General features: G+C 41.5%; 1 protein-coding gene across 1 annotated transcript in view; it reads right to left on the bottom strand.

Annotated features, from left to right (window-relative positions):
* The window catches only part of ano1a (anoctamin 1, calcium activated chloride channel a), a 236,639-nt gene that overhangs the window by 131,974 nt on the left and 86,421 nt on the right, over positions 1-18,244 (bottom strand). The window contains exons 4-5 of the mRNA XM_078220984.1: positions 15,088-15,186; positions 8,393-8,541 (exon numbers count right to left, since the gene is read on the bottom strand). Coding sequence (XP_078077110.1) covers positions 8,393-8,541; positions 15,088-15,186 — 248 coding nt within the window. The remainder of the gene's footprint in view (positions 1-8,392; positions 8,542-15,087; positions 15,187-18,244) is intronic.

Here is an 18,244-nt window from a genome sequence, read left to right on the forward strand (position 1 = left end):
ACAAAGACTTTAGCAGAACAGACAGAATAAAGAACATTTCAGCACAGGAACAGGCCCTTCGGCCCTCCAAGCCTGCATCGACCATGCTGCCCGATTGAACTAAAACCTCCTACCCTTCCACGGACCATATCCCTCTATTCCATTCCTATTCATGTATTTGTCCAGATACCCCTTAAAACTCACTATCGTATCTGAGTGAGGCTGAAAGCTGGGTTGTCTCATTTTTTGGGACAAGTGTATTACTTAGTTCAGAAGTCAACTTTACTAGAAATCTACCAGCAAAGTGAGACCTCCAAATAATTGCAACATCTTCTATACCTAACTGCATCCATGAAACCAGCTCATCCAAAATCAGTCACAATGTTTAAAAAATATCTACCTCAAGGACACTTGACAGAATATTCTTTTAACTTTATTTTATTGGACTCTAACTTCTCTCGTTTCTTGTGTGAGAGTCATTGCATTTTCTCTGGTTTAGTGGTTAATGAATTTTTGCGAGTTAGAGAATCTTGTTTGATTGGCTCCTTATTGCTCACAGCTTTAATAGTTAAATACATAGATTTGAAAAAGGCACATCCTTGTGAAAAAGTCACTTATACCTTTATGGTGACCAACCAGGGAGGCAGAATAGAGCGGAGCCAGTTTATTCCTTCTCACCTGGTCGTAACAAGTTCAAAGTAGATTAAGCAACAATTTGTCAATATTTTCTACTTGCCCACAACAATATGCTTGCTACTGGCCAAGTTGTTAACTTTCCCTTAGCGGTGCATGCGCCCGCAGTTTGGTTCCTATCGAGATCAGAGTCTGGTTTTTGCAAATTCTTTGAGAATTGCAGGCTGGAAGCTTAAGCTCCCAATGCAAAGTTAGTCTTGTGTTAAACAGATCAAGAATAAGATACATCAATAACTAAGTGTTTAATTTGTACTGCTTGTAAAGATGAGAAATTGAACCAATTGATTCCTGTCATCTCATGACAGCTCAGCACATATGACCAATTACGATGTGAAGAATCAAAAATGGCTCCACCTTTGCCATGGTGCTGGAGTCCTGCCAACATTGGTTAGTGCGAGCACGCAAGAGATTCCTTTTGTATCATTCAAGACATTCTAAATGCTCCCTCCTCACAAAAGGCGAGCGATGGACAACCCTATGCAAGATAGATTTAGATGAAGTCCAACCATGACCAACTGAGGAGATTGGATAAGTATTTGCAAAAGGAGAAAACAAAGAATATTACTGCCATCAGTTGGCCTCAAATGAATCATAGAATCCTACAGTGCAGGAGGAGGCCATTCAGCCCATCAAGTCTGCACCGACCACAATCCCACCCAGGTCCTATCCCCATAACCCCACGCATTTATCCCAGCTAGTCCCCCAACACTAAGGGGCAATTTAGCATGGCCAATCCACTTAACCAGCACATCTTGACTATGTGAGGAAACCAGAGCACCAGAAGAAACCCATGCACATGGGGAGAACATGCAAACTCCACATAGACAGTGACACAAGCCGGGAATCAAACCCAGGTCCCTGGCACTGAGGCAGCAGTGCTAACCACCGTGCCACCCTCAGTTCTATTCCACCTGTTCACAGTAATAAAAAAATTGTGCAAAACCATGTATTGTGGCTACCTTGCTCAGTGAGTCTGATTGTGCTTTACGTCAGACTCAATCTATTCCCAAGATGGGTCTGGTTAACAGTCATCAGTTTGCTATAGACAAGTGTCAACAATTGGATCATACTGAAGTCAGAAAGCTTTGGATCAAAACAATGTGTTTTATTTATTTATCAGAGTCACAAGTAGGTTTACATTAACACTGCAATGAAGTTGTGAAAATCCCCTAGTTGCCACACTCCGGCACCTGTTCGGGTTCACCGAGGGAGAATTTAGCTTGGCTAATGCACCTAACAAGCACGTCTTTTGGACTGTGGGAGGAAAGTGGAGCACTCGGAGGACACCCACACAGACACGGGGAGAATGTGCAGACTCCGCACAGACAGTGACCCAAGCCGCAAATCGAACTCGGGTCCCTGGTGCTGTGAGGCAGCAGCGCTAACCACGGTGAGGCTCACTTTAAAATAATTAACCAAAATAAATCAAATAAGTGGAGCGACAAATCAAAGAGGCAGCCCCCGAAAGGGTTACTGCTTGCAAAAAAAGAGCAAATCACAAATTAAACTTCTAAAACATCAAATCAAAACATGATCTGGGGGGTGAATGAGGCAACACTGTCCCCATGGTGCCCACTGGACCTCCATCCCAATCTGTTTATTCAAATGGACAGTAACAATTCTGCAGGAACAGTTATCCTGATGGAATGTCATCCTTCAACAAAAACACCAAAATATGGACTGGTCATTTGTTTCACCATTTATGGGATCCTGCTGTGCATAAAGCACCTGCCATACATTGGTCTATATAATAGATACAGCATTTCAAAATAATCTGCATATATATATTGAAATGTTTAATAGATTGCTATAGATAACAACAAGTTTAGTTGTTCCACTAATAACTCAAGGTTATACAGCACCTGGGAGTTTGGATTGGTGGCAAGTTAAAAACCATGTATTGAATAATTGAAGCCTCCCAATTATTTACAGTTACCCAACTCAAATAGAATTTACTGCAAGTCCAATTGAGGCCAAGCCAGTGTTTTAAGACAAAGATGAGGAGGATTATTTTTCTCTCAGAAGGTAGAGAGTCTTTGGCATTTCCTTCCTCAGAAGGCAGTGCAATCAGTCAAAAGCAGAGGTAGATAGACTCTTGATAAACAAAAGGGATGTATAGTTACTGGAGTGTGTGGGGGGGTGGTGATAGGCAGGAGGTTACAGTCAGTTCAAGCATGACCTTGATGAGTGGCAGAACAGGCTCCAAGGGCTGAGTGGCCTACTCCTGCTCTTAGTTTGTATGTTCTTACATTATGTTTGTATGACTTCAAAAACTCACTTTGCCTTTAGCTAATTAGTGCTGAGTTTTACATGGATGGGTTTCTGAAGCCCTGTAATGCAAAACCGAGATTCTCCATCAAGATCTTACTGTCCACTACAAGCCTTTAGATTTTAGTGAATTTTCAATTCCTTAACATGGTGAAAAAGGGCCTTAGAAAAAAGTCCACAACACAGCTACAGGAATGATTCTTACATTAAAAGAACCTCATCTCCTCAGATCAACTCAAGGACCTTGGTCTCTTCACAGCAGTGCTCGACTAAGGTAACCTTATAGAGGTCTACAAAATAATTGAAGAGCTGCATTTCTAGTCCAGTTTAACAGATTGGAAAGGAACAGAGGACACGATGAACCATGCAACAGCAGAAGCATACTGGATAGTTGGCAGCTCTTTTGAGTAATGAGTCTCCAGAGTACATTGCCAGATGGTACAGTGAAGATAGATTCTCTGTAAATCTTCAAAATTATAGTGCAAAACTCACCAAAGATGTGATTTCTAGTTAGTAACTATTCAACTTACTTGTGCGCGTTATTGAAGAAATTGAAGCAATTACATTCCTAATTAAGTGGTGCCCACTGGCTCAGCAGGTGGCCAATTAATATTGCAACAGGCCACATTAAGCTACAAAATCATATTACAGCTGTAACTGTTAAAACAACAGGACTAGGCCATTCAGCCCATCAAATTGTTGCACATTCAATTCAGTCCTGGCTAACTTGTACCACCACTCATCTTTATTCCATTTCAATTAATATCTAAGAAAAGTCGATTTTGGACATTTCAATTTACTCAACCAGTTCCATAGTTCCACTACTCTGCAAATAATGTTTGCATATTTCATTATTCAATGGCTCAAATGCTAAATTTACGATTGTGTCCCTCTTGTTCTTGATTCCCCCCAACTCCCAAGGAGAGAATTTTCCTGAATCCAACCCATTAAATCAATCAATCATTCGCTAATGGATCTTGCGTATGGCTCTGGCTTCATCCCTTCACAATTCCTCAGATTGTAAAGTTTCTATTATCAAGTCCCGGCCCTCTGTAAACTGACCTGTGATGTTAGTTTGTACTGTGTTTAGGTTAGCCCATAGCACGTCTAACCCCAAATAAAGTTTCTAACTGAAGGTAAGTCACTACATCTCATTATTCTGGAGGATTACCACACTGTTAAGCCCACTTGACACAAGCTGAACTTCTTAAAACAGATAATCAGACCAAACCCAAAACAATAGAAACTGTACAACAGCATAAGAACTCAGATCAATCTATTGGGCAGCATGGTGTCACAGTGATTAGCACTGCTGCCTCACAGCAATTCCCTGCTTGGGTCACTGTCTGATGTGAAGTCTGCATGTTCTCCCCATGTCTGCATGGGTTTCCTCTGGGTGCCCTGGTTTCCTCCCACAGTCCAAAAGATGTGCTGATTAGATGCATAGGCCATGCTAAATTCTCCCCCAGTGTATCAGGATAGGTGTTGGAGTGTGGTGACTAGGAGATTTTCCACATCTTCATCTGTCACAGTTTACCCTCTGATTTCAGCTTCTTGGCCATTCACACCCTTTATTCTCTCTATGGACTGCCATTAGCAGCCTTTTCCCCTTGTTTTTGTGGCTATGACTCATTTTTCATTCCCTCACCCCACAGTATAAACATCTCCCATGTTCTATGCCTTTTAGTTTTGACAAAGGGTCATCTGGTCAGCTCCTACAGATGCTGCCAGACCTGCTGAGATTTTCCAGCATTTTCTCTTTTGGTTTAATATAAACCTACTTGTGACACTAATAAATAAACTTTATTATAACTTCTTTTGCAGTTCTTGTGGATCAACTAAATCTTCCCTTTCCTTGGTATAAATCCAACGTCTTGAAATACATCTTTCAAAAGAAACTGTTAATGCACAAAGCATGTGGGCTTTCTTTATGGACTCGGCTTGAAATGACCATGCCAAAACTGCTGACTACTAAAAAATTCACCTGGCTTGTATCAAAGCAGCAAAAAGGTTGTAAGTCAATTAATTTTGATCAAGGCCTTACTACTAAAAAAAAATTACATAGAATGCTAGTGAAAAGTAAAAACCCATTGTTACATTAAGCACTTACCTGTAGCAATTAATTTATTTGTGTGGAATTTAATTTCCATCCTAATCCAAGCATTCTATCCTAACTCATTTGATCAAAAGAAATTCCCCTTTCTCCTCACATATCTTAGGTTTTAGTTTTACACCAAACAAAGGAAAAACCTCAACTTTAGAACTCCAAAGTAGAATCCCTACAGTTGAGAAGGAGGCCATTCAGCCCAGACCGACTCTGTGACAGAGTGTCTTACCCCAGGCCCTCTCCCCCACCTTATCCCAGTGTGTCTGCCATGGGTAATCCATCGAACCTACACATCTTGGGATACTACGGGACAATTTAGCATGGCCAATCCACCTAATCCATACATCTTTGAACTGTGGGAGGAATCTGGAGCAAAGAGCAAAGAACAAAGAACAATACAGCACAGGAACAGGCCCTTCGGCCCTCCAAGCCCATGCCGCTCCCTGGTCCCAACTAGACCATTCTTTTGTATCCCTCCATTCCCACTCCATTCATGTGGCTATCTAGATAAGTCTTAAATGTTCCCAGTGTGTCTGCCTCCACCACCTTGCCCGGCAGCGCACTTGGAGGAAACCCCTGCAGACACGGAGAATGTGCAAACTCCACGCAGGCACCCGAGGCTGCAATTGAGCCTGGGTCCGAGGTGCTGTGATGCAGCAGTGCTAACCACTGTGCCACCGTGTTCTTTAATACCATAAGTTCGAGCCCATCTTTCTCAAATGATATGAAATTTTTTTTTAAAAATCAGAATTTTGGTTTTATGATCTCTTGGAAGGCATATTGACAAAATGTCAATTTTATTGTAGATTACACACTGCCTTGAATCCTTCCAATAGCTTTGGAGCACTGTCATTCTTCAGACCAAATGGACGCTAGTGACTCAATATCATAAACTACACTGAAGTCAGAGTTACTGGGGCAAGTATCATTCCTGCCTGACCACAACAACAAATTTGAACCGGACTTGGCAGAATTATAGTGGCCAAGGATCTCAGATGATTCATTTCCTCCAGAACTGGGAATCAGCTGCCCCATGAACATGCATGCCAGAGGAACAGATAGAACAGGAATAATGTGTCACCTCTTCCTGAAGGTAGTATTTCAATGCCTTAATGTAAAGATGCAAGGCTAGAAATTATTGTTGCATTCACAAGATATTTCTGTGAGCTATTTTAACACAGGCATAATTCAGTTAAGACTTGCAATAGCAGAAGAATATCAGATGAAGGAGGCTTTCTGCTTTCATCTGTTAATATCATCACCAGTAATTTCCTGTCTACCGTTAAATATGGGATAATTATTTTTGATCGATTGCTTGGGCTGATCGGTTTTCATGTTATTCTGGATTCAACACATGCCTGCGCAGGTGGACTGTGCTGCTGTTTTGGATTTCCTGATCAGAAAACGCTAAGACATTGCTTAGTCGAGGAACAATTTGAAGTTCTCTTCAACCATTAGCTTCTTGCTGCCTGGTTTCATCCAATCAAGTTTTCCTTCCTCTCCCAATCAGATTTTTAAAATTCCCGTGCAGATCAACTCCTTCTAAAATAAAAAAAAAAGGAGCTGGAAGAGGAATGCCAGTTAAGAATGTGACGATAGGAGAGAAGCTGAGGAGACAGCTCATCTGGGTCGAATTACTTGACAAATGTTGAACTGAAACTTCTGCTCCCGAACCAACACGTACCTTGTCAAATGTCTTACTGAAATCCACTTCCTCAAAAAAAATTTATAAGACACGACCTTCCCCTAACAAAACCATGCTGACTATCCCCGATTAATCTGTTCCCTTCTAAAAGGCAGTTTGTTCTATGGATATACAATATATAAAAATGTCACAAGTAGGCTTACATTAACACTGAAATGCATCATCCCTCTGCCTCATGAAGACAGAGACAAAGTACTCATTGAAAACTCCCCTTGCTCCAGCAAGATTCCCCCATCATATAGACAGCAAGTGAGAAGAATACCTTTAACAAGGTTGTTTTTTTGGAGAATGGAACTACAGAACCAAATGGCATCATACTTCGGTAATAACAGAGATGGCATGGAATGTGCATACTGGCTGGTTGGGTCAGTGACCCTTTGGGGGGGGGGGGGGGGTCGAAATTCAAGATTCTGCTATCAAGTTTAGTTAAAACTAGTGACTGACTTACAAAATTGATGAGTATCTAAACACTTGCTAATGGCACCATCCATATTGAGTCTGGAGGAAAACTCAAAGCATATGTCCCCAGGGGAAAGTTTAGATGTCTGGTACCATGAACATTAGCCCTATCCCAAACACTAACTGATCTGTTGAGCAATAACAGGTTCTCACTCAAGGTTACATTTCTACCAATACGCAGCATTCATCTGATGCATGATAGGCTGTGGTAAATGAGAGATTTTTTACTGCATTTACCTACAGTATTCTTTTCCTCGACAAAATAAATACCATGGTCGCATCTTCCAAACTCACAACAGCTACCATCCAGTGAACAAGGGCAACAAACATTTGGAACACCACCACTTGGAAGTACCGCTCCAAACCACACACCATCCTGTCTTTGAGATATATCATTGTTCCTTCACCACTGCTGAGTCAAAATCCTGGAATTTCCCCCAGATCAGCATTGTAGATGTTTCTTCAACACAGGGACTGCAATAGCTCAAGGCGGCAGCTCAGCACCACCTTCTCAAGGGCAATTGGGGATGAGCAAATTGGCACCTATGATCAGGAAATCCTTCTTGGCTTTTATTGCCTTATGTACTTAAAGTCAGCCAGGTTAGATTTTTGATCAATAAAGGGAATCAAGAGTTATAGGGGAAAACAGGAAAAGTGGAATGAAGCCAATTTCAGATCAGCAAATGGCAGGGCAGGCTAGAAGGGTTGAATGGCCTGGTCCTAGTTCTTGCTCAAGACAAAAAAGCTTTGACAGAACAGAATTTCTAACTTGTAACTATTTCTATATCCACCACAGTTTAGCAATTTTTCACCATTTCTAACCATATATTAAGTGGATCTTTCTCTACACCCGACTAACATTATAGTCTGCACCTTTCCTTCTCCCCTATGTACTCTGAACGGTATGTTTGGTCTGTATAGTGCACAAGAAACAATACTTTCACTATCTCACTACGTGACAAAAAAATCAAAAAATTTGTTGGAGTATTTTATATTCATTGCATTCTATAAAGTTGGACCATAAAAGAAAACTAAATCTTTGCACAAACTGATGATTGAAATCCCTTCCTTTTATTTTTAAATACACACTTAGAACAGAAACATGAAAAAAGACAAAATAAGTACACAAATACAGCACAAACTTTCCTCATTAAATGTTTGCATGGTGCATCGCTACTTACAAGTGTTTTCTCTCTCTGGAGAACGGGTAGGAAAGGTTCTTAAAGGTAGCATCATCTTCTTCCACTTTTGGTCGCAATGGGGAAGTCATTTTATAGCCGATGTTTGAAAGCTTACTGAGGATCCCCGTTTTCTGCTTCACTTCATAGACCTGGAGAATTAATAGGAACAAATGAAACACAGCATTGCTCTATGGCACTTAACCCAGTACAACTCATCCAGCATATTATACTGCAAAGCCAAAATCTGTCCAAAATGTAGAAATATTGTCCAGACAATATTGGCCCAGATTTCACAGTAATGATGGCAAAACTATCAAAATCCAGGAGTTGCTACTCATAATTCTACAGTGGGTACATTTTTGAGACTTCCCGGACTGTAACTGAAATGAGTGAACTGGGGAAAATGGTCACTGGCGCTCTCAGCTAAAATTACATCTAAGGTACAGTACGAGTGGACTTGTTAATGATACATCAAGTTCATAATTGCTAAACTACATCACTGGCCCCAAAACAGTAATTTTATATTTGCTGATGTCAAAAAGTCTCCATGACAATAAAATTCCATATTTATTAAATGTGATATTATAGCTTGAACCCTTTATGTGCATGGAAGGTTTATTTTGCGATCTATTAAATTGAAAAAAAACAAAACATTCACTGTTTCTTTCATTCCAAAAATGATAGGCTGCTTAATGACACCACTGCTGCTAGATTCCTGGAGATCCTTTTTGCTTAGTCTGGTGTTGGGAAAGGGGGAGGTCCAAGCCACCTAGCTCACTAGATATTTGTGGGCAGCTTTCCAAGAGGTCAGCAGCAAATGTAGGGTTTTTAAAAAAATCATTTTATGGGATGCTGGTTAGGCCAGTATTTATTGCTACCCCCAATTGCCCTTGAGAAGGTAGTGCTGAGCTGCCTTCTTGAACACTGCAGCTCCTGTGTTGCAGAAACACCCACAATGCTGGTAGGGATGAAATTCCAGGATTTAGACTCAGCAATGGTGAAGGAGCAGCGACATATCTCCAAGACAAGATGCTGTGTGGTTTGGAGCAGTACTTCCAAGTGGTGGTGTTCCCCCCCAAGTGTCTGTTGCTCTTGTTCTACTAGATGGTCAGTCATGAGTTTGGAAGGTGCTGCCAAAGGAACCTTCGGGAGATTCTGCAGTCCACTTTGTAGATGGTACAATGGCTGCCATGGTGTTGGTGCTCGAGGGAGTGAATGTTTGTGGATGGTGTGTCAATCAAGTGGGCTACTTTGGCCTGGATGGTGTTGAGCTTCGAGATTTGTTGGAGCTGCACTTATCCAGGCAAGTGGAGAGTATTCCACAATACTACTGACTTGTGCCTTATAGATGGCAAATAGCACCACAGGATGCCTAGCCTCTGATCTGCTCTTGTAGCCACAGTATTTATATGGCTAAATGGTTAATTTCTGGCCAATGGTAATGCTCAGCAGTTGATATTTGAGGGGGGGGGGGCGGTGATGGCAATTCCATTGAATGTCAAAAGGTCATGGTTAGATTCTTTGTTGAAGATGATCATTACTTGGCACTTAATTTCCTGCCAGTAACATTACCTGACAAACGTTACTTGCCATTTGTCAACCCAAGCCTGGATGTTGTACAGGTCTTACTGCATTTGGACATGCATTGCTTTAGTAGTCATCAGTGACCATCCCCTGTTCTGACCTCATGATGGAAGGAAGGTCATTGATGCAAGCAGCTGAAGATGGTTGGGGCTAGGACACTACCCTGAAGAATTCCTGCAGTGATCTCCTGGAACTGAGATGATTGCCCTCCAATCACCATAACCATATTCCTTTGCGCCAGGTATGACTCTTAAGCAGCAGAATCTTTTCCCCTTAATTTCCATGGACTCCAGTTTTACTAGTAAATTGCCTGCGACATTGCTCAGACAGAACTCTACACTGATGTTGAGCTGCTAATTTAGTTTGCCACTTTAAGGTCTTGTATGGAGGAAAGTGATCTAAAAGCAACTGTCTGGAGGTCAGTTAAGAGCCAAGTCACTTTATTCGATGCTTTTTCGAGATGGCATTCATTGCTTTCTGTCCTTAGAAGTCAGGTTATCTTGAGATTTTTAAAGTAGTGAATAACTGGCTCTTTCCTTCTCTTCATATCTCGGGTGTCACACCACATCCTGGGGATCTGCTGATTGCAATTAATGTAGATGGACCTTAAACAAACAGTTACCTACTTCCAGTGGAAGATTAATCAAACTAGGACTGTTACAAAAAAAAATACCCCCCCCCGCCCGAGGATAAAATTTTCAGCTCATCATTTGATTGAAAAGTTGGTTTGTTGCTTACACCGGTAAGCACTGACGGCTCTTCGTAATCTCGTAGATTTCCATGGCAATTTTTAAAAGCAATTATCAGTCTCCAAAAAATGAGATTTATTCAGATTGCAATACTGCATAACCCACTGGTCTGAATCAGTAGATACAAGCTGTAAAGTGCCACACATAACCGGCAGTCCAAAGGATATACTACACATGTCAAGCATGCGCACTTGAAGACAGCCTTCCCTTTCCCAAATACTCATTTCCATCAATTCACCGCACTGGGGTATTTGAAACAGGAAAGAGTGCCCAAATTCAGGTTAGACCTTTCTATACACATTGGGAGGGAGATTTGCTCAGACCATGTTTTGCAACCAAATGAAAAACCATTGAAACAAAATTCTGAATCCAATACAAAGGGCTGGACTTTGTGCTGAGGGTAGGCTCCCCGCATCCCAATGTTAATTTCGGAGGTGGGGGGCAAGCCCACTTTTGCAGATCCAGCTCACCTTGCTTAATGTTTTGAACAATGGCCTTTTAATTAGAACAAAGCGAGACTTCCATTCATCCTCCAGGACGCTATCCCACCACACAGATGGGAGGAGATCCTAATTGACAAAGGCTGAGAAGGAGGCAATACCTGACCCCTCCCAATTCACTGAGGGTTAAAACTGCTGGGATAAATGTGGGCACAAGCCTTTTTTTAAAAAAAGGCATTTGTGGGACATGGGCGTCGCTGGCTGGCCAGCATTTATTGCCCATCCCTAGTTGCCCTCGAGAAGGTTGGTGGTGAGCTGCCTTCACTGCAGGTTGGCTCACAATGCCGTTAGGGAGGGAATTCCAGGATTTTGACCAGTGACTGCGAAGGAACGGCGATATATTTCCAGGTCAGGATGGTGACTGGCTTGGAGGGGAACTTGCAGGTGGTGGCATTCTCATATCTGCTACACTTGCCCTTCTAGATGGACGTGGTCATGGGTTCGGAAGGTGCTGTCTAAGGAATTTGGTGAATCTTCGCAGATAGCACACACCCACTGCCCATTAATATCAAAGCTGCAGTGGGCTGCAAGTCCACTTAGGACCTTCAGTTAGGCCACAAGGAGATGACCCACCCATCCTTGCCTGGCTGCCTGTAAAATAGTGCGGACTGGAGGTGGGTATGTCCCCAATAGTGTAGTCCCTCAATTTATGGGACTGCCCACCTGTTTTCTTTCCATAGGATGGCCTACAAAATTCAACTCCAGGAGTCAATCATGACTCAACTGTAGCTTTAGCACCTGAGGCTGTGGTTTCAAGTCCCACTCCTGACACTAGACGCAGGGCAGCAGTGGCACAATGGCTAGCACTGCTGCCTCACAGCACCAGGGACCCGGGTTCAATTTCTAGCTTGGGTCACTGTCTGCACTGTGCAGAGTTTGCACTTTCTCCCCATGGCTGCGTGGGTTTCCTCTGGGTGTTCCAGTTTCCTCCCACAGTCCCAAAGGTGTGCCGGTTAGGTGCATTGGCCGTGTTAAATTCTCCCTCAGTGCACCTGAATAGACGCAAGAGTGTGGCGACTAGGGGATTTTCACAGTAACTTCATTGCAGTGTTAATGTAAGCCTACTTGTGACACTAATAAATAAACTTAAAAAACTTTAGAACATAAAGATCTAGGCTGACACTACAGTGCAAAATTGGGGGAATGCTGCACTGTTGGAGTACTGTATTGTCAGATGAGACATTAAACAGACTATCCTCTCCTGGTGGACTGAAAAACATCCCATGGCACTTTGAAGAAGAGCAGGTGCCCTGATTGATGTTTTTCACTCAATTAGCTCTTTGAGATTGTGAACAGATTGGCTGCTGTAGTTTCTATAACACAATTCTATCTCCAAGAAGTACTTCATTAGTTGCAAGGTGCTTTGAAATATATTGTTTTTTCATGATAAGTTTTCCCCCTATCGTAAGTGAAGATCTCTACAAAAAAAAAATTTACTTGCCCCCCCTTCCTCACACTATTTTGAACAGTTTTAATAGCTTTTTGTTGCACTTTTCATTATTTCCTTCTAACCTTTGTTCATGGATGAATGCTCCTCCTTTCCCCCCTCAAACACACTGCTAACGTTTTTTCCTTTCTGGGTATTTTAACTTAGGCCTTTGTTGATTTATGTTTCAAAGCTAGCAAGGAATGTGTGGAACCTGTCCAAGGAGGAATGCTGGCAGTGGGAACTCCAGAGAACACACGAGGCATCAAACAGCAAAGCAATTGGGGAAACCTACAGATCAAACCAGGAATGATCTCAAAATGCTGCCAAAAGCCACTGAGACAGCTGGGTATTATGTTTCTACTCAGTCGCTCCCAACGCAGAGTGCATGTGTGAGCAAATATCAGCATTTGGGAAAAGTAGAATTGAAATCTGGAACCTAGTGTGTAGATTGGAATCCATATCAAGATATATGAAACAGTCCATGTTTATTTAGTGCATATAGCTTAGGAATGATTAATGGCAATATTAGCAGAAAATTCTTAAACAAATTTGTATGATCTCCCTTCGTCTGCTATTTTAAGTTAGTCAATTCACATTGTCCACTAATTTGGCAGAGATATTAAGCATTTTTTGGGAAGATGGTGGCAACGAAATCGTGCTGAATTCAGGCTAATGCCCTGGGGGGCGGGGGGAAGAGAGACATGGTCAAATCCCACCAAAGCAGTGATGGAATTCAAATTCAATTTAATAATTCTGGAGATGAAAGGCAGTCTCAGTCCTGGTGACAATGAAAAAAGTGAACATTAGTGAACTAATGTCCTTTAGGGAAGGGAATTTTGGTTTGGCCTACATGTGACTTCAGATCCACAGCAATGTGGTTGACTCTTAACTACCCCCTGAAATGGCCTAATAGGCCACTCAGTGTAAGGGCAATTAGGGATGGACAACAAATGCTGGCCTTGCCAGCAATGCCCACATCCAATGAAAGAACAAATTTGTCTCCAAGTGGTCAATAAAAGGGACAATACAACAGACTGATCACGAGAACCAGCTTCTTTTCCTTTGGGATTGTGGACCTACCTCTGTGAAGACATAGCTATAGTCATGAGGTTAGACAGCCCTGCTATTTGCATCAAGTAGTTATGGGTCCAAGCTCATAGTCTATTAAAAAGCCAAGGACAAAATGGGATCAGTAGCCAAAGATCACTTTAATCCAACTCTTCTTTGGCTGCTGAGGTATCACACAATTAAAGTAAAGTAATCAGTTATACAGCCATCCAATAGAAATAGGTAAGCATTGGTATGTGCACAGGCCACGTTCCCTTAAATTTTGTTGGAAAAATGCCAAATGTATTTGTCTTGGAATCATAATCCCTACAGTACTGAAGGTAGCCATTCGGCCCATCAAACCTGCATCACCAACAATCCCACCCATGCTCTATTCCCTTAATCCCACCTATTTACCCCACTAATCTTATTGAAACTAAGGGGCAATTTAACATGGCCAATCCACCTAACTTGCACATCTTTGGACTGTGGGAGGAAACTGGTGCGCCCAGAGAAAATCCACGCAGACACGGGGAGAACGTGCAAACTTCACAGTCATCCTGGAATTGGACCCGGGTCCCAGGCGCCATGAAGCAGCAGTGCTAACCACTGTGCACACTAAAGATTTATCTTTAGTGTTATCTGTGACAAATAGTAAACCACAGCTCTTCACCTCTGAAAATAATCAACATTTGAACCACAAATATAGGCCCCATATGCAAAATACCTGCACTGAAAGACGACCAAAGTCTACCAGTGATTGGATGCCAGATCCCTTAATAAAAACAAGTATGGCAGCATTCTTTTTCCATTAGTCAAGTGTAGGCAATAAAATCAAAGAATTTGCAGCATCTCAAAGGAATTCCTCATATCTATTCATTACTTTCAAAGTCTAATGGTAGTCGTGACAATTCATGCAGAGCAAGATCCCATCAATAAAACGAGGGGAACACATGCTTTTAGTGATTTCGGTGGAGGAGAAATGTGGGTCAGTATACCAGAACATATACACTGGAAAGATGAGGAGTATATTTGACTTTACAAGTGCTTCTCTTCCATCGGTACCCAAGTCAACAGGTGGGATTCCCTGGCCGCGCTCACCCCAAAACTGGAGAATCTCGCCCGAGGTAAATGGACCTTTGCGTGGTCTGCCCCCCCTGCCCAGTATGATTCCCGTGGCAAGTGGGATGGGAGAATTCCCCCCAATGTTTAAGTTTGGAAAAGCCTGGAAATATTAAGTACTTTAAAACAGATTCCCAAATCTTCTGTCACAACTTGAACATTAACGAAAGATTGTAGTGCTGAGACTTCAGACATCCAACCCATCAAGTGGAGTGTCTCACTTCAACGATTGAGGTACCTAGATGTCCTAAATGCTAAACTCACCCTTTTAGTAGGCATCTTAATCTTGAGAAATTCTGCCTCTCTGCAAAGCACATGCCATGGCGCATGTATCTTCACAAATCCAAGGCCGTAGGCTTTTGTCTGGGAAAGGGAAGGGAGAAAAACAATTACTGCAAATCATGGAAAGTTAGTCCTTTCTCAATTACTTTCCTAATAAGCGTTGAAACTTCTGTATTGCATTGCTGTCCACTTATTAACATATAACTATCCAGAAGCCAATTGATAATGTAGCCCAGCAATTTGCCAATCATGCCAAGTTATTTTCATGCATATATTCCGTTTCTCACTGCAGGTCCACTATACGAGAATGTTTACACGTCTGCCCGGAGCTGTCCATCATTAATTATGCATTTCTTAGGTGGGTTGGCCATGCTAAATTGCCCCCTAGTATCAGGGTGACTAGCTAAGGTAAATGCATGGAGTTATGGGGGATAGGGCCTGGGTGGAATTGTGGTTGGTGCAGACTCAATGGGCCGAATGGCCTACTTCTACACTGTAGGATTCTATGATATACTTCAGAAATGATTGGAAGTCATACAAATGAGGTGTCTAATTTTGCATGTTCTCCTATTAGTCATCGCCACCCTCAACCATTTCTTTACTTCCTTGCCACCCCCTGCCCCACATTGTGTCTTTTTTAAACCAGGCTGCCCAATGTTTGATGAGTAGTTTGTGTGTTACCAACCCCTGTCTCTTTAGTGCTTAATATGGAGGTCAACTCCAACAAAGATAGATAAAATGAAAAAGGATATTTGGTTATGGAAGGGTAAAGCAAACTTAAATTGTTTTGGTCAGCTGCCATGCATTCTGCAATGAATGTGAGCACACGGTACAAAAATGTACTGTACTGAAATCCTAGTTTGGCAATCTTAAAGAAGTCATGAGGAAATGGTGAAAATAAAAACATTGCTTTTACCTGTGGAAAATCTTGGTGGATTAATGAATACGCTTGCTCCCACCCTTTTCCAACTGGACCACCAAGCATCAGATACACGAGGCTGCATAATAATCCTCACTTTTCTACTGTAAGGCTCCACTTATTTCTCCCCCCCCCCCAAAAAAAAAAAATACCATCTCTCTCTCAACTCGACTATTAGAGCCAAGTCTTTATAAGTGACAATATTGAAGAAAAAGCTACTTGTTCCACACCGATTATGCAAGTCAGGAAAGCCTGCATCTGGCCAGGGAATGAACAGTGGTAATGCACAACTAGACTCCCCAATTTCATATGAACCATTCATTTTCCTTTCCTCGAAAGAAATGGGCAGAAGATCAAAAAATGGAACAATTTCAGGTGTAGTCCAAGTTATTTTAGGTTTGGAGTTCAATGTGGCACTTATCTTGCTGATCTACGATATACCAGATACCGGAAAAGGAAATTCTATTCTTCAGGATTGGCATGACTCAAATCAGTGGAACAGAATAATGTACTTATTCAACACATCACTACTTAGTCAGTGAGAGAGAATGACGTTTGATATTGTCCCCATCAACATGTCATTTTTAAAAATATGACTTTGGGCAATTTGATTCTATTGAACCAAGTTTATATTCAAGAATTGACAAGCCAGTTTGAGAACTCATTGACAACTGCACGCTACCCGAATCTAAAGCAAGGTGCACTTGTGCCAAAGATTTAAGGTTGATTCAGAATGACAATTTACAAATATTGAACTTCCAAAATGCAGTTATCGTACGAGCGTTAATATGTTCAGCAATGCATGTTAACAGTGGAAAACTATTCAGCACCAGAATCTCAATAAACAAACAGTTTCACAAAACTACAAATCACCACCACCAACACCACAGACAGAAAGATGCCAACTATCAACCTACAGTCAGAGGAACTGCAGCAAATGGAAGTTTAGCATCTGATGGGAGGAATAACAGCAATAACTAATATATTAGGTTCGAAGCAACGGTGCTTTGGTGTTCAAAATTCAGGTCAATTTTGTTTTGTCAGTGTGGGAAGGAACTGCTCAAATCGATGATTTAGGAGCTTAAAAATGAATTACACCAAAACGGTGTGGTTTTCTTTTTCCTGTTATTCACCCAAATGACTCTTAAAATGATGAACTGGGTACTCCTTATATGAGGATTCGACATTTTTCATTTATGACTCCCTTTCATCTCAAACTCTAACATTCCTGGCAGACGAAGAAACAGATCAAACAGGAACATGGAGTAAACAGTCAAAAGGACTCTGCTACAACCAAACTTGGTCATTCCCTTCAGAGGCAACCCACAAAAGTTCAAGTATAAACATTTCGCAAAATAATTAACCTACCTTACCACAGCACCAAGGTTAGGCCACGCTTACAAAATGTAACAATAAAACTATTCAACTCACTCCAAATTGTGTGGAGCGAACTGCAATTAAAAATCCTATAGCCAATAGATAATTTACAATTAAATATTAGTGTTCTTACCAATTTACATACTTTTGGCTCAGAAAAATCACTTACTCGTTACAATTGTATTATTTAATAGTACATTATTTTTGGAGTGACAGCGAAGTATGCTTTGGTGCTAATTAATCCAAGTTGCACCCGAGGGCAACTCATGTTAAATTATAAATCCGTAAGTTCCACTTAAGAATAATAATTCATTAGTCAAGTACAGGCACAATCTGCAGCAGCTGAGGGCAGACCAAATTTGGAACCAAAGTTGGCAAGATGCCTTCAGCAACTAGCAGTTGTAATATTAACTTGCATGCACAGCAAGACTTTAAGTGGTTATGACAGACGGATAATCTTTCCCCCAGATGAAATTTATGATAATGAGCATGACAAATATTACACAGCTATATGTTCACTTAATGCGCATTTTGAATGTTGGATGGAACCAAATGGCTGCTGTAACAGTCTCCTCCTCCAGAACGTTTCTTATTTAAAAAATTGGCAGTCAGAGGATTTCATTACGTATACGCATTAGATAAACCAATATACTTGAATAAATTGGGCTAATAAATTATGAAACAGTGCTATCAGTAATACACAGACAATGAAAGCTGAAAAAAATGAGCACTCCAGCATCAATGTAAAATAACGCACAGAGATAACTTACCCCTTTCAAATGACTGACGCACTTTAACAAAATGTTGCTTACAAACTCCACGACAAATTGCGATGTGATCAAG

This window comes from Mustelus asterias, chromosome 9, assembly GCF_964213995.1.
Source record: "Mustelus asterias chromosome 9, sMusAst1.hap1.1, whole genome shotgun sequence".
Classification (NCBI taxonomy): Eukaryota; Metazoa; Chordata; class Chondrichthyes; order Carcharhiniformes; family Triakidae; genus Mustelus; species Mustelus asterias.